General features: G+C 40.6%; 1 protein-coding gene across 1 annotated transcript in view; it reads right to left on the bottom strand.

Annotated features, from left to right (window-relative positions):
* LOC124798146 (kinesin-like protein KIN-7M, chloroplastic) overlaps positions 1-24,745 on the bottom strand; it is a 278,641-nt gene that overhangs the window by 43,053 nt on the left and 210,843 nt on the right. Inside the window, exons 12-13 of the mRNA XM_047261426.1 lie at positions 20,985-21,040; positions 12,417-13,924 (exon numbers count right to left, since the gene is read on the bottom strand). Of these exons, the coding sequence (XP_047117382.1) occupies positions 12,417-13,924; positions 20,985-21,040 (1,564 nt within the window). The remainder of the gene's footprint in view (positions 1-12,416; positions 13,925-20,984; positions 21,041-24,745) is intronic.

The raw sequence follows: 24,745 nt of genomic DNA, 5'->3' as shown, positions 1-24,745 counted from the left end.
ATTCTTAACCGGGCTAAAACGACCTCCTCCCGCCGAGAAGGGCGTGAGGAGGACGTCCAAGCCACGGGAAGAGGTTTTAAGGCCCGAAGCTTGTTGTCGGTAAGTGCAGCCCAATCGGCATGCCACAGAGATAAGATGCGCCGACAAATCACCCTACTAAAATCGGACGAAGGGACGCAACAAGAAGCTGTTCGAGGCTGGAGGACCGCAGCCTTGGCCGCGGCATCTGCAGCTTCGTTCCCAGGGATACCGACATGGCCCGGAACCCACATAAAGCTAACTGGAGAACCGACGTCCACCAGCTGCTGAAGAGAGCGTTGGATCCGGTGTACGAAAGGGTGAACCGGGTACGGATCACTGAGGCTCTGGATGGCGCTCAGGGAATCTGAGCAGATGACATAAGCAGAATGTCGGTGGCGGCAGATGTAAAGAACAGCCTGGTAGAGAGCAAAGAGCTCAGCTGTGAAGACCGAACAATGGCCATGGAGCCGGTATTTGAAACTTTGTGCCTCGACAATAAAGGAACACCCGACCCCGTCATTGGTCTTAGAGCCATCTGTATAAATGAAAGTCATGTCGATGAACTTCGAACGAAGTTCCAAAAAACGGGAGTGGTAGACCGAACCGGGGGTGACCTCTTTTGGGAGCGAGCTGAGGTCAAGGTGAACGCGGACCTGAGCCTGGAGCCAAGGTGGCGTGCGGCTCTCGCCCACTCGAAAGGTTGCAGGGAGGGAAAAAGTAAGGTGTTGAAGGAGGCGACGAAAGCGAACGCCAGGGGGTAGCAGGGCAGAGACATACAACCCGTATTGACGGTCAAGAGAGTCATCAAAAAAGGAACGATAAGACGGATGGTCGGGCATTGACAGTAGCCGACAGGCATACCGACAAAGCAGTATATCGCGCCGGTAGGTGAGTGGCAATTCGCCAGCGTCAGCATGAAGACTCTCTACGGGACTGGTATAAAATGCTCCGATCGCAAGTCGTAAACCCCGATGTTGTATGGAGTTGAGGCGGCGTAAGATGGATGGCCGTGCAGAGGAGTATACGAAGCTCCCATAATCCAGCTTGGAGCGGACGATCGACCGATATAGACGAAGTAGGACGGTTCGATCCGCTCCCCACGACAGACCACTGAGAACACGGAGGACATTTAAAGAACGGGTACAACGGGCGGCCAAATATGACACATGTGGAGACCAGCTAAGTTTCCTGTCAAATGTAAGGCCTAAAAATTTGGTTGTCTCCACGATTGGGAGAGCAACGGGACCGAGTCTTAAGGACGGTGGGAGAAACTCTTTGTATCGCCAGAAGTTAATACAGACCGTCTTCTCGGCAGAAAAACGGAAGCCATTGGCGACACTCCAGGAGTAAAGACGGTCAAGAGAACGCTGAAGACAGCGCTCCAGGACACGTGTACACTGCGCGCTGCAATAGATGGTAAAATCGTCCACGAAAAGGGAGCCTGATACATCAGCTGGGAGGCAATCCATTATTGGATTGATCGCGATGGCGAAGAGAGCGACGCTCAAAACTGAGCCCTGTGGCGCCCCATTCTCCTGGCGAAAGGTGTCGGACAGGACAGAACCCACACGTACCCTGAACTGTCGATCCATTAAAAAGGAACGAATAAAAAGAGGGAGGCGACCGCGAAGGCCCCATGTATGCATGGTGCGGAGGATGCCCGCCTTCCAACAGGTGTCGTAAGCCTTCTCCAAATCAAAGAACACAGCCGCGGTCGGGCGCTTCCGCAAGAAGTTATTCATAATGAAGGTCGACAAGGTAACCAGATGGTCAACAACAGAGCGGCGCCTACGAAATCCACATTGTACATTGGTAAGTAGGCGTCGAGACTCGAGCACCCAAACCAATCGAGAGTTAACCATTCGCTCCATCACTTTACAGACACAGCTGGTAAGCGAGATAGGTCGATAACTGGAAGGCAAGTGCTTGTCCTTCCCCGGCTTAGGAATCGGGACAACAATAGACTCGCGCCAGCATGCGGGAACATGTCCCTCAATCCAGATGCGATTGTATGTACGAAGAAGAAAACCTTTACCCGCAGGAGAAAGGTTCTTCAGCATCTGAATATGAATAGAATCTGGCCCTGGAGCAGAGGACCGTGATCGGCCAAGTGCGTTTTCGAGTTCCCGCATGGTGAATGGGGCATTATAACTTTCACAATTCGAGGAGCGGAAGTTAGGTGGCCTAGCCTCCTCTGCCTGTTTGCGGGGGAGGAAGGCAGGGTGGTAATGAGCAGAGCTCGAAACCTCTGCGAAAAAGCGGCCAAAGGCATTGGAGACAGCCTCAGGGGCCACAAGGACGTCATTCGCGACCTTCAAGCCAGAAACTGGTGAGTGGACCTTAGTGCCAGATAACAGACAACAGAAGAAGGAGTAAAACTGTTGAAGGTGCTTGTGAAAGCAGCCCAGCTGGCTTTCTTGCTTTCTTTGATAATACTACGACACTGAGCACGTAATCGTTTATAATTGATACAATTCGCCACTGTAGGGTGGCGTTTAAAAGTGCGTAAAGCACGTCGACGAGCACGTAAAGCGTCTCTACATGCTGCGGTCCACCAGGGGACCGGTACGCGACGTGGAGAAGAAGGAGGGTGAGGGATGGAATATTCAGCAGCAGCGAGAATGACTTCCGTGAGGTGTGCGACCTGACGATCGCAGCTTGTAAAGGTTTGATCCTGAAAGGTCGCCCTAGAAGAGAAGAGCCCCCAGTCTGCCTTGGAGATGGTCCAATTAGAGAAGCACGGAGAGGGGGTATGCTGCAGGAGATGGATAACACACGGGAAGTGGTCGCTCGAATATGTATCAGAAAGTGCATACCACTCAAACCGGCGTGCAAGTTGGGGAGTACATATAGAGAGGTCTAAATGGGAATAGGTGTGAGATGTGTCCGAAAGAAAAGTAGGGGCGCCAGTATTGAGGCAGACAAGATCGAGCTGGTTGAAAAGGTCTGCTAACAAGGAGCCCCTCGGGCAGGATGCTGGAGAGCCCCAAAGGGGATGGTGGGCATTGAAGTCTCCAGTTAACAAAAATGGTGCAGGTAGCTGAGCAATAAGTTGCATCACGTCTGCCCTGGTAACGGCAGATGACGATGGAGTGTAAACGGTACAAAAGGAAAACGTAAAAGTGGGGAGAGTAATGCGGATGGCAACTGCCTGCAGGCCGGTGTGCAACGTGATGGGATCGTAGTAAATATCATCCCGGACCAGCAACATAACCCCTCCATGAGCTGGGATACCTACCACAGGGGGTAGGTCAAAACGCACAGAGGTGTAGTGTGCCAAGGCAATTTGATCGCATGGGCGTAGCTTCGTTTCCTGGAGGGCTACGACAAGCGGACGGTGCAAGCGGAGCAGCAACTTCAAGTCCTCTCGGTTGGAGCGAATGCTGCGAATATTCCAGTGAATAAGTGCCATCGTAAGAAAGGAAAGATGAGAGAAGTGGTCACCTCGAAGGCCGCTTAGGGCCTGGCTTCGAGCGAGCACTGCCGCCGCTATCAGTAGGCGGACAGTCATCGTCCATTGGGTCTATAGGGTCATCGGCCATCTCGGGAGGATGGCCGGGAGGGGGAGCTTCCTCCGCCAGTGAACGGCCAGATGTACGGCGACCAGCGGTGCGGCCAGGCGAAACGGATGACGGCCTGGGGCGGCAGCCGCTGGGTGGCGCAAGAGAAGAAATGCGCCGTGGCGGGGAAGGAGAACTGTGCTTCCTATGCGCCTTTTTGGAAGGACGTGTAGTGGAAGTACCGGCCGAAGGCTGGGAGGTCGAGGTACGGAGGAAGTCTGCACGGGATGGTTCCTTCTTGAAGGCCCGTGCATCTGACTTCGGTGTCTTCGTCTTAGCAGAAGCTGAGGAAGGTGCTCGTGTCTGTGGGGTGATGGGAGGAAGAGGAGACGTCGACCGCGCGATCTTAGCACTGGCCGAACGGACGACCGTGGTGCTGAAGGTCAGATCGCATGTCTGGGTTGCTACCTCCCGGGTAGTCTGAGGAGAGGCGAGGACAGTACTGTATTTCCCCGCTGGGAGCAGCGTGGGCTTCCTACTAGCCAATAGCTTGCGAGCAGCCGAGGTGGACACTTTCTCTTTGACCCGAATTTCCTGGATACAGCGTTCTTCCTTATAGACAGGACAGTCGCGGGAGGATGCGGCATGGTCACCCTGACAGTTCACACAACGAGGAGACGGAGGTGGACAGTCACCCTCATGGGCATCCCTGCCACAGGTGACACATTTAGCCGCATTGGAACAAGACTGTCGAGTGTGATTGAAACGCTGACACTGGTAGCAGCGCGTAGGTGTCGGGATATAGGGGCGAACAGAAATAACCTCGTAGCCCGCCTTGATGCGCGATGGCAGCTTAACACTATCGAAGGTCAAGAAAATTGTCCGGGTCGGTACAAGGTCATTGTTGACCTTTTTCATGACCCTATGGACAGCCGTCACGCCCTGCTCAGCGAGGAATGATTGAAGCTCCTCGTCAGTCAATCCGTCGAGGGAGCCAGTATAGACCACACCACGAGACGAATTCAAAGTTCGGTGGGCCTCCACCCGGACAGGGAACGTGTACAGGAGGGTGGCCCGAAGCAGTTTTTGTGCCTGAAAGGCATTCTCAGTTTCTAGTAATAAGGTGCCGTTACGCAACCTGGTACAGGATTTGACAGATCCGGCTATGGCATCTACGCCCTTCTGAATAACGAAAGGGTTGACAGAGGAAAAATCCTTTCCGTCCTCAGTTCGAGAAACTACGAGGAACTGTGGGGCAGGCGGTAGTACTTTTGTCACTATTGGCTGGTCACGTTTCCGTTTTTGGCTCGAAGTCGAAAGACATGGAGTAGAATCCATTGCGGAGGAATCCCCCACGATTGCCAGCGTCTCCGATGGCGCGCTCCTTCCTTGTGGGGACCCTCTCAGAGGGCACTCCCGCCTTAGGTGAATGTTTACACCTCAGGTCACACCTCCCGAGAAACAGACGGAGGGACCAATCGGCATGGTCAGAAGGTATCAGCTCAGGCAATCACCCCTCCCCGGGCCTGGCCTTTACCAGGGGGTACGCGCGTGCCTTACATGTCTACCCAGGGCGGGGACTTACGCGTTACCCCGTCACCGGCTACGCGTGCGAACGCGTGGGTCGGCCTTCAGGCACGCACAGGGAGGAAGGAAGAAGAGGAAAAAGAAGAGAGAGAGGGAGAAAGAGGACAGACTGTCTCAAACGCCGAGGCGGAGACCAGAGAAGGCAAGGAGAAGAAGGCAATGAGAAAGCAAGGGGAAGAAGGCAATGAGAAGGCAAGGAGAAGAAGGCAATGAGAAGGCAAGGAGAAAAAGGCAATGAGAAGGCAAGGAGAAGGCAAGGGAAAGAGTAAGGAAGACAGTGAGGTGGAGAAGAGCAAAGAAAGGAACCAACAAAAGGAAGGAAGAAACGAGAAGTGAAAAAACCAAAAGGACCACGATGATAGGTCGTGGAACCGTCCGTCTGCGGACGCAGGCGCGAACTACCCCCGTGAGGGGGATGGACTCCTTTTAGTCGCCTCTTACGACAGGCAGGAATACCGCGGGCCTATTCTAATCCCCGGACCCACAGGGGGGATTTTCGGATGTGCATGCAAATGCCCATGATAGAACACAATGGACAGTATAGAACAAAAAATACAGTTCCGTCACCGAACTGAAGTTGAACTAATGAGCATAAAGCTATCCTCAACCTAATTCTGTTTTTTGAACATTGTTGTTCTTTACTAGGCATGATCCAATTGGAGATTGTATGCCCTATCTTCCTCAGACTTTTGAACCAAATGATCCAGAAGTTGTACAACTATAATGGAGTTATTGGTTTCACGAACCAAACTACTGAGTCACTGATCCCACCATCCTGAGATTATGAAACCAATAAGCTACCTTTAAAAGAAACAAGACGGGAAGCCAAATTGACCATTAGTATGTTCATCTGGAACGGGGAAAAAATGGAGGAGGAAAGGCTGAAACCAGCTTCAAAAAGAGTATTAAGAACCATAAGGTAAGTGGAAATAACATGGCTGCAAAAGCCAAGTGTTCAATTGGTATATATTATCCAGTCTGACTTGCGATGAAAACCATTCAAGAAAACTGAAGATATGAGGGTTTCTTGAAGAGAAATGAAGAGATGTATTTTGTAAATCACTAAGAAAGAGTGGAATATGTGACCCCGAGGGAGGGGGGGGGGGGGGGCTCAGGGAACAGACTGAAGTAGAAGATATAATTATGATTCCAAGGTATATTAAAAGGTGGAGGCTATGCCCTAACAGAAGATGAGCAGAAGACCAATGTAGGAGAAATCTGTGAGATGCCTTTCTCCAGTACTGGACGTTTAAATAGTGCTGCTGCTGATGACATTGACATGGCTATTAAAATGCTAATGTTGATGTTAATATGCTGATGAGGTTAATCCTATGACTGCTGCAGATGTACTTGCTACTTACTGTGCCTACTACTGTGTGGTTATTGGTAATCTTGCTACCTGGTTGCTAAGTGGTTTTCTGGAGCACATAGTGACAATTATGTCTGTCACTCTGAAGTTGGTCAATGCCGATACAAAAAGAAACACAGTGATTGCTCTTGTATGTCTAAAAGTCTTATTATGTTGTTAAAAGGAGAAAGAGAGATACTCGTCATCTGTCATATCACTCTAATCCATTGGCATTTTCTTTGTGAATCCCAGTAAGAACTTCTTTGCCTCACTTTGTTGAATGTGTTATATGAAAGCTGTGTAGTAATTTCATGCACTTTAGTTGCTTAGACTACAGGAAATGGACCTTAAGCAGAGGCAGACATTGTCAATTTATATGAAGTACACTGTGTAAGTAAGGCACAGAGGTGTATTCTTGAGTTGTAGAATATTCAAAGAGTTGCTTTAATTTTCAATCACATTTAATGAACCTGAAATAGTCGACTGCCTGCTACTGAGCTTCACTGGGTGCAGCAATACTTTTTTTGTGTGTATATTATGAAATAAACATAGCAAAATCCAAAATGTTCAACCATCCCTGTTGATGTGTGCCAGTACAAAATTCTTCTGTAAACAACTTTGAATCTGAATGCCAGGAAACACTAAGTTTACCATAATAATTTGAGCACAAAAACAACAGATTTTTAAACATTTTCTGTAGATGTCCCAATAATAGCTGCTTACTCGAAACTGACAATCATGTATAATCTTGCTGCACTGAACAAGGTATTCTGTACTTTTAACTTCATAATCAAAATACGTATTACAAGATCTGAAATCTGCGAAGTTTTGTGGTAATTAGCACAATAATTCTTTCTGCTGCTGGGCAGTCTGGTGAGCATGGAGAGTGGCAGTCATGAAAATTTACACACATAGGTGGGGAAAACAGGAGATTTCCTCTAGGAGGATTTCCTGGAGGGTCCAGAGCAGCAGGATGACGTCACAAGGATAGCGAAAATATCATTTTTGTCTCTATCCCATAAAGTGGAAAGACTGTTCTATTAATGTAATGGATGTTAATGTTTATCGACAAAAATGTTTTAAAAGAAGATTTTCCTACTGCCTTATTCAGTTAAAATATAATGTAGCATGAAGATGCTATAGTTCTTATTTTTTGGATTCAAGGGATAGTTTGGACTTAAGATTTCAGTCTACCGAGACTAAGTCAACAACAAGAATAAGCATGGCAAATTAAAAGGTGATTGCGGTGATCATACCATGGTTTCTGTACCAGTTCAATCCTGGCTCCTAATCTAACTACATATTGGCAGAGGCAGAACAGAGGTAACACTTCAATATGTTGGGAACACAGGAGCAAAAATCAGAAAAGTGCACTGGAAACATAATGTCAAGTGCATGTTCCGCTCACCAGCCAAGATGAAACACTTACTGGGATCAGTCAAGATGATCTAAGACTTCTGAAACTGGAAGTTACTGCACCCCTTGCCGGTGCAGGAAAATGTATGTAGGCCAGGCCATCTGGATGATACAGGAGTAATGCAATGAGCAAGAATACCACACAGACAATGAACAGAAAACAAATTCCACTGTGGAAGAGCACTGTAACTCCCATGAACATACCATGAATTAACATGGCATCAACTTGTTGCGACAATCCAACTCCTCCTAAGATTGTACTCTAAAATATGCTGTAGAGACCGCATGACAGACTAATAAATAAAGACAGTGACTTTCAATTAAACAAGGCCTGGTACCCAGACTTGAGCATGATCAAAGCACAGCAGTAATCAACATGGAAATCTGCTCCAATCATAACAACTGAAAAACCTGAGGATGCGTTGTTGCCACACTAGCTAAGATCTACATCCAATGTCGACTGCAACACTACTGAGGACCCTGAATCATCCCCTGACATTGTATTTCTCCATCGCCTCTCAAGTCCATGCCCAGAGGCAACCAATGGGCAGCTCTAAGAGGAAATTAATCAGCCATCAGGAACATCTGAGGATGGCAAGGAATCTACTTGCCAAAACATCGTACCTTCTGGATGATGCCACCAAGTTGAATAACCGAGAAATATTCAATATTTTCCTACACTGGGAAAACCTAAAATCACAGACTAAATAGTGTTTGCTTTTTTGTGCACTAATTTAACTGGTGTCTTATTTCTAGTGTGAAACAGTGAACCAACTCTCCTGCATATGATAGCAACAAATTTTTCATTTGTCTTAATTTTAACCCTCGAGTGGGCGTGCCTACGTATAAAGTGTGCCAAGCACAAATAACATTGTCTTGTACTGTTCCACTGTCATTTTTCAATTGTGAGCCCACACATATTCCATCATTACTGCTTCAATTAAAAAAATGATAACCTGAGTTGCCTTATGTCCAAGTGGTCAGCTGTAATATAAAATAAACAGCGAGCTTTGTAGCAAAAATTTATGATCCATGCAAGAAAATGACCCAGATTACGAGTTAGCAGCACAATACTATAATGGGCAGTTGTCTACAAGATAATTAGTGATTGAATAAGTGGCTGGCTGGGATCTGATGCAACTGTCACTGTTTAATGTTTTGAGTGGGTCATATTTGTGAGATAATGCTTGAATGCGGCAATAGAGTGATGTAATGAAAGTTTATTATATCATTGTTAAGTTATATTAAGGTTAAACTATGATTTTATTTACACATATTTACCTCGGTAACAAAGACAGCTACTATTTACATTTGCGCAACGTTCACCATGTGCTCACTTGTGGTACAAGAAATGGCACGCCTGCTTGAGGGTTATAATGGTCAAAAATTACTGAGACTTTTTTGCTTTTGCCCCACGCTCAAACATTGTGGCAACCATGTACCTGTTTCATACTCATTGAATCAATGAGAAATGGGCTCCACGAGGACCTTCGGCAGATCATTGAATGTTTTATCTGACTTGACATAGTTTGTAAACCGAGAAGACTTTAGCGAACTATTGCTACATATGGTTCACTTTCTCAAAGCTTTCAATTGAGGTTTCATTTTTGTCAACTACTTCATGTGGAATCATCTACAAGATAAGCAGAGTCACATTTGAATTCAGCTGCTCATTTCTAAATTTTTTTAAATTAAGATGTAGACTCCTTATAAACTTTAAATGATTTAGCACTAATTTTATGATGGTACAGTATTCCAGTTTAGCCATTTAAATGGAACACATGCCACTCTACTACTTTCACGTTATTTGCAACATCAAAACAACAAAATTTAATCAAAACTATCTGTATTTTAGGCATTTTTACTCAAAAATACTTTAAATTTCCCAGAGGAAAAATTTACAACTATGACTATCGATCCATCCAAGAGCGAGTTGCTGTAGAAACCTGTCAGTAGCCTGATACTACTACTGTTGCACTGAAAATAATTTTGCAGAGCAGTACCATTCTGATTAAACAGCACTAATGCACCACAGTTAGAAACTGTTACATGGCTTATACAGCTAAAGATCTTTTTGGACTAGTACCCACCAGAATAGCTAACACACACAGTAATTCAATTGATCATGTTATCACAGATTATGACCACATCATCTCAATAGACATCATAAATGGTAACCTCTCTGATCATTTAGGCCAAGCACTGTTATTAAAATGTAATAGCAAATTCAAACCAAGAAAAATGTATGAGCATAGCCAAATATTATCTGCAAACAACATTGTTACACTTAGACATAGTTTAAGCCAGGAATCATGGGAATCAATTATGATTACCATTGGGGCCACAAATAAATGGAACATGTTCACAAAAATTATGACTGAGCACTTGTATAGATCCGTGCCATTAAAAAAAGTGAGTATCGAGAAAAAGCAAACTTCAAAATTAAAACCTGTGCCATTAGATTTTAAAACAAAAGATCTGAAAGGAAAAAATGGAAAACATGTATAGCTTACACAGACTAATTCACAGTTACAAAGCAAACTCTAAAGCCGTATAAATACAAGTACCGCAAAGAAGCCAGGAGATTAAAATCAGAAAGAGTCAGCCAACAGGTACGATGTTTCAAAGACTTGCTATTCAATTGTAACTAAAACCAGAAACAATGAAACACAAACTACAATTAATAATGTAGAATTAACTTTGAATAATGATGATATCTCTGACCTTCTTGTAGTCAGCAATATTTTTAATAATTGATTCATAGATACTGTTGAAAATGATGTCTCTATGAAACAGGATATACAGTGCACATTTGAGTTCAGAAACAAACAGAACTGCAGTACACTACCCCCAATAAGCACATATGACATTCTGTAGCTTATTGATAGCCTCAGAAACAAAAATCATCAGGATTAGACAAAGTTCCTCCATACCTATTGAAGAACTGCAAACATGAACTAATGAAACCACTGGGTCACCTAATAAATTGTGTTCTCAAAGATGGTGTGTTCCCTGACAAGTTGAAACTGTACAGAACTACAGACCCATTGCCCTAATCTCAACTTTCAGTAAACCGATAGAGAAAATAATATTAAAAAAATTCTGGAACATTACAACAATGCTGACATATTAAGTGATTTCCAGCATGGTTTCAGAAGAGGTTGAAGTATGTCAGGAGCAGTACAATTTGTCCATCATGCATTTGAAAAATAAAGGAAAAATCCCAAGCAGCAGGAGTATTCCTGGACCTCTCAAGGGATTTTTATAGAGTACATCATGAAGTGTTCTTATCAAAAACTGTGTAGAGTGGCGTCACTGGAAAACTCATGAAATTGCTAGAGACATATTTAAAGGGTAGACAACAGTGCACGGAGATTATGTACTCTAATGGAGAAATTCTGGAGAAGAGAAGGTCAAGTATAAGAAAGAAACATTTTGGTGTTCCTCAGGGCTCCATTTTAGGTCCAGTCCTATTCATATGCTATGTAAATGATTTCCGAAGTTCTCTTGGCAATAAGCAATTGATCTCCATATATGTAGATGATACATCTGGTATCTGATATGCAGACAGTGAGCCCAACCTAGTTGGAGAGATATATAACTTTATTGTAAAGGCAAGAGCTCACTTTGAAAGAGAGAACCTAAAAGTAAACATACAAAAAACTAGTATTAGTCATTTTAAACCAAGTGGTCCAAACAGACAAAATACTGTGACTGATGAAATTCTACCAAAAACATGTACACATAGCAAATTCTTGGGTTTATGCATAGATGATCGACTTTCATGAAAGCAGCAAGCTGATTATGTCTGTAAAAAAAATAACACCCAGTCTACATGTATTAAGAAGGTTATCACCATATCTTAATTCTGAAACCCTAAGGACTGTATATTATGGATTAGTGTACCCTTTCTTGTCTTATGGAATAGTACTGTGGGATGGGACATGCCATACTACTATGAAAAGGGATTTCATACTGCAGAAGCAAGCCTTGAGGATCATAGCAAAATGTAAAACCAGGAACTTCTTGCAAGCCGTTATTCATTAGACACAATATTCTCACAGTTTATGCCATGTATATACTAGAAACTATAATGCTAGCGAAAGAAGACACTAAGATCACAAAAAGAAACATGGGTATTCACAACTATGAAACAAGGCATAGAAAAGACTTTCATATGGTTAACAGAAGATAAGCATTAACAGTGAAAAGACCTTAAGTCAAAGGAACTGCTTTTAATAACTTGTTACCAAATGAAGTTAAGATATTGACAGGCAATACTTTTCACTTTTTAAAAGTGAGTCAAGCAGTGGCTTATTCAAAAATGCCCTTATAACTTGAATTTATCATGAATTACAATGTAATAAGAAATAATGTAAACTAAAAAAAATTTTAATTGTACAAACTATATTGTTAGTTGAAAACACACATGCATGTAAAATTACATGTTACATGCAATAAATTGAATTAAAAAATCACCCACAGTACTTTGAGATTATATGTTCAAAAAGACTCAGACTGCAGGAGTAGCATGTATTACTCACCCTGATTATTGACACCTACTGACAAAACTGTCTTTTGGTTGGAGACATCTGTGTCTTTGACAGGAACTGTGTCACCTTCTGTGTCTAATCCACAATGGAATGAAACCTTTTTATTGTCTCCGACATACTGACTGGGAGCTTTGTGAACTACTGAATTGTTCAGTTTATGCAAGTCTTTTCCCTCCAGGTGAAGGGGACCACCGACATTTTTAGATTCAAGCTGTTTTTGTCTTTCCATGCTTATTGCCAGATTTTTCTGATGTGTTTCTAATTCCAATTTCAATTTCTGTAAATCACGGTCCAACTGAGAACATTTGTGACAAGGTTGTGACAGTTTCTTCGAAATAAATCCTAGAATTTGTTCACAGGAATGGTACTTTATACTATTAGAGTCAGGAAATAATGAAACAAGCAATATCAATTGTTTTTTGATACTATTCAAACACTCAGAATTTTGTGTAGCCACAGCTTTTGCCTTCAAGCATTCCTCTTGTGCCACTTTAATGGATTCTCCAAGGGCTGAATTTTCCAGCTCTAATTTCTGAATTCGCTCTTTAAAGCTATTTGCTTCTGACAGCAGCAATTTTTCATCCATTTTTAAAGTACTTTCAAAGTCCTTACTAAGTTTGTCACATTTTTCTTTTGTTTGCTGGAGTTCGTTTTCGAGCAGAATTCTTTGTTCCTTTTCTTTTTCCAAGTTTAGTTCGAGATGTTTCTCATTCTCAGTAAGCTGAAATATTTTTTCTTCTGCAGCTCTTAGGCGTAAACCGAGGTCCTTATTTTCATCCTGTAAAAACGACATATCTGCTTCTGATTTGGTTAGTTTCTTGTTGAGATGGAGTTTATCTTGTTCTAAAGTAGTAAGTGTATCTTTCTGGGCTTTCAGTTTACCATGAAGTTTATTTTTCTCTTTCTGAGAATTCTCCAATTCTTCTTCAAGCGATACAACTTGTTTTTCCAACTGGCTGATCCAATTTTCTTTAGCAATAAGATTATTATTGGACTCTTCAAGTATGATTTTGACCACTTCCTGCTCCTTCTGAATGATAGAATTCACAAATTTGTCAAAAATGGCAAGATTGTCAGAGGAGTTTTCTTGATCACCTGAATCTGCTTGGGATAATGTGGCTATTTCTGTCAGCATTCTATTCCTAAGTTTTTCATTGTTAGAATTCAGAATATCTAATTCTTTCTTTTGAGCTGTGTTCTTGGCAGTAAGTTCATCCAGTTTTAACCTTAACTGCATCAATGAATAACTGTTTTCTTCAGTATTTCTACTGTCACCAGAAAGTAGTATTTTTCTCGGTGTTAAGTTTTGATCACAGTCATTGGTATCTGATGTGTCTTTTCCTAGACACCTGTCCTCCTCTGCATGATCAAACTTTGGAGAGATCTGATATTTAGGGGTCTCCATATGGCTTATAAGTGCCATCTTACTGTTTGAATGAACCTGCTCTTTGCTATCAGTCTCTGGACAACTTTGAAATTCATCTTCTTGAGCTGCAGACCTGAAATGAAAAATAAGTGTCAGTACAAGCATGTGCATCATATTCTACAAAAAGACAACTACTACCTTTTACTGTGTGATAAAAATGAGGAACATTGTTTCTACTATCCAATCCACATCTTCAGAAATGGTACTCTGACACCCATTCAATTCACACAATATCCTCGTCTGCCTTTACGTCCTTCGGTTCCAACCTTCTGCTCCATGGGGCATATATCCTCCAATCACCTCTTATTCCGACGCATCACAGGCATTTCCTATATTATCAAAGACAGAGCTAACCACGAAAACAGCCACAGCACAGTAGTCTACACAGCTATGACTATGAATGAATTATCCACTTGTATATAGCCATGACCAAATGGAGATCTAAGATCCGTATGCTGTATAAAATAATGTGGGTGGCACCAACAGCTGCTTCACGATCCATGTCCGCTGCATCATACCATCAAATAGCAGCTCCTCTGAATTGGTCAACAGTTAATTTTGCCCGGAATATATCCAACATTCTCATCATTAAAATGGCCTCAATCTTCACCACTAGACCACTTGTTCCACTACTACATTCTATGCTGCTTCCTTATCTTTCTCTCCCTGTAGATTTGAAATGTAACTGCCTCATCTTGAGTTTAATATGGAATCTTATACAGGAATTTAGTGACGTATTCTGTTTCGATCAACAGCTTCCAGTTTTAGGAGTTTAGCACTTTCATATGCACTGATTAGAAAGGTAACATTTTTGATGTCAATAAGAGGCTTTTGCTTTACTTAGAAATTTATTTTTGTGAAGGGACAATTTAATATAAAGTAAAAATATCAAAGTATGCAATGAAGTTGAACTTTTTTCAAAAAAGTGAGTTGATTAAGATTTTAGTTACATGATAACTTAGTACAAGCAATGTAAGCAAATGTCAATGCTCAGTACTGGCTGAGAAAAATAAATAGGCTGCAAAATATAAATTAGGACAAATCTGAAAAGGACCAATTGTCAACAAAAAAGGTGTTATTTTACACAAGTTTACATAATTATCTGAACTGAAATCAGAAAACTACATCTACATTGCACACATCACATTGCGGTGTGAGGCAGAGGGTACTTTCGTGTACAACTTTCACTTCCCTACCTTCCTCTTCCAGTTACAATAATCAGCAGGTGCATGGATCCTTATTTTGCTTTCATATTCTTCTGCAGCAAATATGTAGGAACTAGTAACGTACTGACTGACCTCTAGGAAAGTACATTCTTTGAATTTTAACAGTAAACCACACTATGCTGCACGATACGTCTCTTGTAACATCTGCCATTGGAACTGGATGAACATCTCCATGACACTTTCATACCCACTCAGCGAACCTATGACTAAACACACTGTGCTATCTACGAGCTTCTTTATTTCTTCCATCCATGCCTTCTGGTCCCAGTCTGATGATCACTATTCAAATATTTGTCAAATAAGAGTTTTATACATTATCTCCTTCATATGTGAACTATACCTTGAGGACTCTTCCACTGAATTTCAATATGGTGCCTGTCTTTGATGCAATTGCTCATTTTTAAATCACTCTGCATTCTGAAATGTAATTGCCTTAGAGAGCCTATGATGTATCACTCAAACTAAATGTTTGATGATGAACCCATACATCAGTAGTTTTTGATCCTGTAGTGTTGTTTCAGGGTCTGGTAATAATATATAATGTTTAATACAGCCACCAAACTTTTGTTAACTATTTTGAGTTTCAATTTGAAGGTAAATAACATACTTAGCAAAACTTATGCCTGATAATAACATGTAAATACTTGGAACTTCATTGTTTAAAGCAATGTTATCCCATCACTTCTCATATAAAATTATGCAAATGATAAATGAAATATGTATGACTATATTTAATAAATAATTACTGAATATATGAGGATATTTGACAAATCTCAAGTGAGTAACAAAGACTGTGAAATAATAATATGAGAATCATATAAAAAGATCATGTATTTGAACCAGAGAGGCCAAATCTATAAATGAATATGTGTTAAAAATTTTAGACAGAAATGTTAAATAACATGAACCATGGACCTTGCCATTGGTGGGGAGGCTTGCGTGCCTCAGTGATACAGATAACTGTACCATAGGTGCAACCACAACGAAGGGGTATCTGTTGAGAGGCCAGACAAACGTCTGGTTCATGAAGAGGGGCAGCAACCTTTTCAGTAGTTGTAGGGGCAACAGTCTGGATGATCGACTGATCTGGCCTTGTAACACTAACCAAAATGGCCTTTCTGTGCAGGTACTGCGAACGGCTGAAAGCAAGGGGAAACTAAAGCTGTAATTTTTCCCGAGGACATGCAGTTTTACTGTATGGTTAATTGGTGATGGCATCCTCTTGAGTAAAATATTCCGGAAGTAAAATAGTCCCCCATTCGGATCTCCGGGTGGGGACTACTCTAGAGGACGTCATTGTCAGGAGAAAGAAAACTGGCATTCTACGGATCAGAGCGTGGAATGTCAGATCCCTTAATCAGGCAGGTAGGTTTGAAAATTTAAAAATGGAAATGGATAGGTTAAAGTTAGATATAGTGGGAATTAGTGAAGTTCGGTGGCAGGAGGAACAAGACTTTTGGTCAGGTGAATACAGGGTTCAAATGGCTCTGAGCACTATGGGACTTAACAGCTGTGGTCATCAGTCCCCTAGAACTTAGAACTACTTAAACCTAACTAACCTAAGGACAGCACACAACACCCAGTAATCACGAGGCAGAGGAATACAGGGTTATAAATACAAAATCAAATGGGGGTAATGCTTACACACTACTTAACCTAAATTATCCTAAGGACAAACACACACACCCATGCCTGAGGGAGGACTCTAACCTCCGCCGGGACCAGCTGCACAGTCCACAACTGCAGCGCCTTAGACTGCTTGGCTAATCCCGCGCGGCACATTTTTCTTTGTCTCAAAGCTTTTGAGGTCAAGAACTTCCCTCATAAATAGGTCATTTCGAATTTTTAAATGTGCCACTCTACAAATAAAGCATTAAATTAGTAGTTTAATTACTGTAGCTAGAAAGTGGTCAGGTTTGAAATCAATATTTTGAAACTTAAAACTATGTTGAATTAGCTGAGAGAACATAGGTCTGTGGTCATATTGGATTCATACAGTCTACAATCAATGATTATTCTTTTGGTAGAGTGCCATATTGTTGAGCATTTTGTTGCAGATAGGGATCTGTAAGGTAACTCACTTGTAAAAATTTCGAAAATTATCTCGTTCATGATTTCTGTAAAGTCAGACCACATAATGTACTGAAAGTTAAGTAGTGTATGTTCATGTCATAATCAGGATACAGTGACATTTAATAAGCACTAGTTAGGATGTTAAGAATACACTATGTGATCAAAAGTATCCGGACACACCCAAAAACATACATTTTTCATATTAGGTACCATGTACTTCCACCTGCTGCCAGGTACTCCATATCAGCAACCTCAGTACTCATTATACGACATGAGAGACGCTTGGAGGGGTGGGGGCGGGAAGGGATGTTTTTATTTTATATCTCTTCATGTAGCTTTGGGACAAACTTTTCATGGAAACTTTACCGACACAAGGTCTTACAACATAAAATTTAATTCTACTAATTCTTTCCAATATGTCCCAAATTGAGATCAATGTTCAAGGTTTTAATGGGAGTACATGTGTAAATTCAGATGCTGCTGTGTATTTATCTGAAATTATGAACTTGCTTTTCTTGAAGTTTATCTCCACTCTTGATATCTTGTTTTTCTCTTCACAGACTCTTCTCCTACTTTCATGAAATGTTGAAGATATACATAGGTAAATAAATACAAAATTTGTTTGTTTCATATATTTGTTTATTTGTATTGTCTTTGGTACTTAGTATTTCGCTTTTGTATGATATGCAGCAAAACAGTCTCCAAGATGTAAAGCAACTCCACAAGACTTACACATTAAGTTTGTTGTTCTTTTTTGAGCATACATGGCAGTTTCTTCATTTTCGTTTATTCATTTCGGAAATAAGTATTACTTGGTGTTGGTTTATGTGACCAAAAAGTCGGTCAACTGGAACATGACGAGATGTACGTGATGTAGTGGCAACCTCCAGGTTTTGCTCAGAAGCAGGTACATGGTCTTTTATCCATGAATCAGACACTTTCAATAAAAAATCTAGAAATAGGAGACTCTTGTGTTCTGTAATTAAATATTTACATGTACAGAATGCATCAAATAATGCAAATCTTTTTGACCATTTTATCGTTTCTCTTTATATAGGGTAATAACTCAAATATTGGTCTGCCCGATTCAATCCGTTCATGCATTTGTTGTAGTCTGATACACTTTCAGGTTTTTTTGTTAAATTATTTTTTTTTATTGTGTAATCGGTTTTTCTACATTTTCTGTGAGTGTCAGTCAAAGTGGCATTATGTATTGTAGAGATCATTCTTATTGTTTTAGTTTTCGAAGCTCTCCGTATCTCTGCGAATGCTTCACCTTTCCGTTGAAGACACGCTTCAAACACATTGACTTTTGCACGCTTTAATTTTTCAGAAATCCTGTACTTTGCTGTATCATTCCATAAACTCTAATTTTATTTTCAAGTAACTTCTTGCAAGTTCTGCACTGTTATAATAATTATCCATGTAGAGGTGACACCACTTTCCATAAGAAGGTGTCAACAGTTCCATCACTGTTTTTGCTAAAGGCTGTCCAGCGCCGAAAAAGATCTTGAATGAGGAAATGCATCACATACTCTCTAATCACACAGCTTCATGCCATATTTCATAATTTTTGACAGATTCTAAACTTTATAAAATTTAACCGTCCACACCACGGTATCATTCCTTCATCAGTTGAGAGGTTTTGGCTTAGATTAAAAGTTTATTCAAACTTTTTGGAAAAATATTCAATTACGAATTGCACTTTGTAGAGCTGGTCGGCATTATCTGGTTCATTGTTGCTGTTGGAAAAATGTAAAAATGATAATATTTGTCGGGATCAGTTGTGGGACATATTTTTGTGAAATATCGATGTGTCTATCAACGGATTCATTGACTAATAATCATCAATCCTTGCCCCCCCCCCCTTTTTTTTTTTTTTTTTTTTTTTACATAACGATAGCAAGCTGAAACCATTTTTTAATTTCGAGTCCTGTAATGTCGACATATTTTGCATTATTTTTATACAGTTTCCTTCTAATGCAATTTTGACTGTAGTACTCGTTGGTTTTATTGCTAATATATTCAAATAGATCATTCCCAATATATTATTCTATGATACCCTCGACACACTGTGTATCTTTGGGAAATACGTTTGGACCCGGAGATCCTTCAAATTTATAATTGGTCCTCAGTAAATCAAAATCTGACCACTGTGCACTGTCTTCTTTGTCTGATTCGTCCGAATCAGTTGGAAACTGTAGTGTTTGCCGAATTCTTCTTGGACGTATTTCACTATCTTCTGACGATTCCGCTTCACTTTCGTTTTCTTGATATCCCAATCTGTCAAAGTCATCTGGAATGTCAGACAAGACATCCGCACATTCATCATAAATAATCATATCGTCTCTCTCATCTGCCACAATGAAAGGGCACAAGTACTTATTAAAAAACATGTTGACGTGTGTAACTTATTGTTATCTAAACATAAGACCAACAGAATGCAAAATATACTAAAGTGCTGTCACTGGCCACTGCGCGATGCTATGTTCATGACACCACTGTGGTGTCGCCGGTCACTGAGCGATACTATGCACACAACACCACTGCGGTGTCACTGGCCGTTGACCGCTATTTCACTCACGACACCACTGTGGTGTCGCCAGATGGCATAGTGTTAATTACTTTGCTGATTCTTGAAACTGTTCAGTACAATTGCTTGTTTTTTTAATCTTTAGTTGGAACCATGCAACTAACATGTATTGGTAAAAAAAAGAATAAAAGTAAAATTTCGAAGTGTCCAAGAAGACTGCAATTCTGTTATATAAAATACTATTATTAACAAACTAGACTGTGATTTTGTTTACGAAATGAAGTAGAGCATTAAATATTGAGTTTCAAGAATTTATGTTCAGCTGTTACAAGAGATGAAACTGATAATGGTAGTGGTGTTTGTACAATGTTGAAGATAAGTCAAATAATTAGAGAATGAAATTATACTATGTTGAGGAATGTAGAAGTCCTCTAAAATCAACAAATGAATTAGCAGACCAGATGTCATCTGCAGTGAACAACTGCTTTAGTATCAACTCTTCTTGTATTGTATCCCATTAAATTTGAAAAGCTCAGATTTGTGGGAATTTTAGTAGTTAGCCTTGTGATGTATGAATGTTAACTACGTGTCAGATCGTTCCGATTTTATTCTGTGTATCCAAAAATGTAACAGTTTCTTGATCCCATACTTTGCCAAATTGTAGGCAGGTGGCTTGATCACACTGACTATATGCAACACCTTTCTGTAAGGATTTTCAGTACTCCATAAATTCTTGGTGTTTCCGGAACTTTGGTAATGACTTCTCTGGCTGTGTCATGGCCCATTCTAGAGTCTTTGATTAAGATTCAGGTCTTTTATTTTATAAGATGACACAGCAGCATACCTAAGAAGATTTTCAAGGGGTGACACCAGCAGTGGAAGCCTTTGTATTTACACCGGTGTGCTAATTCATGGTCTCTTATTATTTAGACAGTGAAGAGATATTTTACGACCTTCTTTGCTTCCGACACACCAATCTTCTTGCAAAAACTGTGCCAAGAAACTCATAGTCATAAATTATTTGCTTATAATTCAAAATGGTTCAAATGGCTGTGAGTACTATGGGACTTAACATCTAAGGTTGTCAGTCTCCTAGACCTTAGAATTACTTAAACCTAAATAACCTAAGGACATCACACACATCCATGCCCGAGGCAGGATTCGAACCTGCGACCGTAGCAGTCATGCGGTTCCAGACTGAAGCACCTAGAACCGCTCAGTTACCGCAGCCAGCCCCTTATAATTGACTGTCATAATAGCAAATACATTAAATCACGTAAGTAATAGAACTTCCCAATTACCTGACTGAGATGTTCTTGGTAGAACATGGTGTTTCAGTCTGCACAGCAAATGATGCCTAGAAAATAAAATGATATATGTATTATCTGCAAAAAATATGGGAAAATGGAGACAATATTAACCATGTAATTTATGTCACAACAGGAATGAAATGGAATAGGCAAAAGAACTCTAAATACCAAAATCTAACTTCACTGACAAAAACGAGTGCTTGGTCACAGCAGCACTACCTATAACAAAAATACTAAAATAAGATGATAAATTGCTAAGAGGAAATACACCAATAACTCAACATATAGTTCACTAAATCTATCTGCATAACCCTTTTTACAAATGCTGTGGGTACAGTGGCACCAACATTGGTGGGTTCTGTCACCAACCAAAATCAGCCAAAGATCGCTGACCTTTTCAGATTGTTATGCCGCAACGTATGTGGCCACAATGTGGCCAATCTCTTTGCCAAAATGTACAGACTTTGGACAATAATCAGTGAAATTCAAAATCAGTTTGTTTCCTCTGGTCATAACGGCCAACAAAACATGAAACGTGGACTGTGAGAAACAGGTAAGTTAGTCAAAAGAGTTGTGGTATCCTGAGAATGAAAAATATCATAATCGGGAAATAGTTCAGAATCTATGGACAGAAATGACAGGTTTGGGGAACCACAAGTAGATAAAATGATTATTGGAAACTTTAGGCCACAGATTATAAACTCAAAAAATAATTTGTTCAAGTGAGAAGGGTGGTGTATCTTATGCTTCAGGTTACTGCACAACAGTGGATCTTTTTTGGTTTGTGATAGATGGACATTGGTACTTACATTTTTTTTTTATGCCTGTAGGGTGGTCATTCTGTTACATGAAATAGTTTGCAAATGTGGCGTTCAGAGTATCTTATTCTGAGCTTTGTGTCTGCCTTTTATATGTATGCTGAATGACAGTTACTGAAGGTTAACTGATGTATGCCAGCACAACTTCAAATAAATTCAGCAAAACAATGTGTTTGTAATATTGTTTTTGAAGGTCACTATGAATCATCTCTAGTGTGTGACAGAATGTTTTTTTCCTTCACCTCACATATTCATAAAGCTTGTCTGGTAATTCCAATAACTGAGGACAAAGCGTACAGTACTTGACACTTTCTTTTTGAAACAGATATAGCTCATTCACATTATTTGGAGGCCTTTTAATAGTAAAAGCCACATTGTAGCACTTGTCACCATGCACAGAGGTGGTGGTATCTATCGCTCCCTTGAAGGTTAAAATCTAACCTACTTCATGTACAGAACTGAGTCTAACCTAACCTAATCTAACTTGAACCCACCAAAAACTGACAAAGGAGATCCAATGCACTGGGGCCACATTGTTGGTCGATGTTATAGGGCGACAATATCTGACGACTGCTGTCTGTGTCACGGTGAAGCCGAATGCCACCTTCTAAGACACAAATCACGGAACTGGATAATCTGATATTACGCTCTTGTATACTTGTGTTAGGGGTTATTGAGTACACAAGGACACAACAACAGTTTCTGGATTTTGTGATTGTTCTTACCTATGCAGTTGTGAATTACAATATGGATGTTTATATCCACACCTATGTTCGAGTGCATTAGTACTTATTGCAATATCCAATGATTGTGTTATCACATTCGAAGGTAAATTTCAGGGGTTAGTCTGTTTAAATGATTTCCCAAAACCCAACAAACACAATTCACAAGTGGACCATTGAAGAAAATCCATTACAATCTTAGGCAAATAAGTGTCCTTGAATGAAAACCAGTTAATTACGAGCATGATTTGGAAGGTAACCTTCATTCGGCTGTACATAGAAAACTTGCATAAAATTTTTTTACTTACATCATGGAACTGCAGCTGTTTGTTATTTTTCAGTATAGTCATATTTAAATTTAAACATCTGTCATAGGATATCTCTAATTTATGAATTCCTCCTTAATCAAATTTTCCACCTTCCAGCGTAGTCAACCTTTCACAGCATTTATGTTTAGCATAGTCATCTAAGTGCTGTGAAGTGAGCCACTACTTCATGTTAGTGTCGAAATGAAAATCGCTTGGCCTTTATTGTGGGCTGTATGGGGAATGATCAAAAATCTCCCATTTGAAATCTCTAGAGTTTCTTGGGCACTGGGAGGATGAGCACCATCACACAAAAACATGGTCCATAAATTCAACCAACAAAACTCCCTGAGCATATAAAAAAACTGTAGCACCTCCCATTTTGCAGGAATTTTTTATTACGGTGCTGATGTTTTGAGGTTGTAATGAGAATGTGTGAAAGAGTGAGGTTCATACTTTCACAGTTGGATGCTTACTGAATCAGAGAACATGCAGATGTGACAATGATGGCACTCTGCATTCAAGCACTTAGCACCATTCTAGTGTGGTGGTTACTATCCGAACATCCAACCCCCCCCCCCCCCCCCCCCCCCCCCATGCCCTATTTCCTTTCTACATTGGTAGTACCCTTCTACATTGTTAGTAATGTAAAACTGCATATTCACTGTGACTAAACATTTGATTTTAATATTACGCAATGAATTTAAGTTTTAAGTCTGCTTTGGCTAGATCTATCAAACTGTAGGCACAAAAAAAATTGTGGAAATTTGCTGTCACCGAAATAACAAAATAAATATCTGTAACAGTTACCTTGGGTCTGCAAATAACTGCAGTATATTGGTAGACATAACACTGAAATCCTTTATTCCTGTGTGGTACACTCTACTGTTTGTACAGATCTGAGATTTTCAGGTGAGGGGGACAGAAATCTGCAGAAGGGACCTACAGCAGTGGACAACCTCACAGAGCAATTAATCTCCAACTGGTTTTATACACTCTGAGCAGCCTTTATACATAAACAAGTTAAGCATAGTAGCAATGTCATGGTGTTAACACCATTTAGGTACCTATCACTGTAAGCACAGTAGGTTTTGGACTAAAATGTTTTAATACTTTTGTAAAAAATTACTTGTTTTTAAAAACTGTTAGGAGATTTTACATTAACTGAAAGGCAATATTATGTTTGTTTCCATATCTCTGAGGACAATTGCTAGTCAAGTAAAATTGATTACCATTGTTATTACATTATGATACTGTGTTATTAGAAGATGCGATCTTTACTGTATCTAGTCAAATTCTATCTGACGTGTTACTATTTTCAGGAGGATGCTGTGGCATTTCTATTATTTCACATTACACATCTGTCTCTATTGTGATGAGATGTCAATAAAAGGAACTGAATGTTTGAAGGTATAGATGCAACTACCTTTTAACAAAACTTAGTCTGTCAAGACGACAGTGAAGGCCAATTTCTCAGGGAAGTGTTTGGCCTTTGTGATTAGTAATCTCGATATGATGCAATGAATATAACAAAGTATTTAAAAAATGAGGCTGCATTGAACAAAATTCCTAGCTTACTTTGTTGCTGTCTTAACTTATCTGCAATTACAGTTCTGCAAAACCAATTAAAGATATCACCAACCATCAACATAACTTCTGAAATGTTCCATTTATCACTTGCTCTGTGACTGGGACAACTCTTTAGATAAGCTGAGCAGCAAAGTGGGACTAGATGTCCGATATATTTGTGCCCTCACAGTGGACGTACAATGATATCATGCAGGAGAAATTATACAGGGATTTGCTAAATGGAGCGAACTACAGGGAAAGATCCCTGCAAAGATAAGGAGCAGAAAATGTTGTATGGAGATTGACTACAAATGTGTTCCAAGGGAGGCACACTTACT

Source organism: Schistocerca piceifrons, chromosome 5, assembly GCF_021461385.2.
Source record: "Schistocerca piceifrons isolate TAMUIC-IGC-003096 chromosome 5, iqSchPice1.1, whole genome shotgun sequence".
NCBI classification, from domain to species: domain Eukaryota; kingdom Metazoa; phylum Arthropoda; class Insecta; order Orthoptera; family Acrididae; genus Schistocerca; species Schistocerca piceifrons.
Note: the sequence above shows the minus strand (reverse complement) of the source record. Positions and strands in the feature narration are given on the sequence as shown.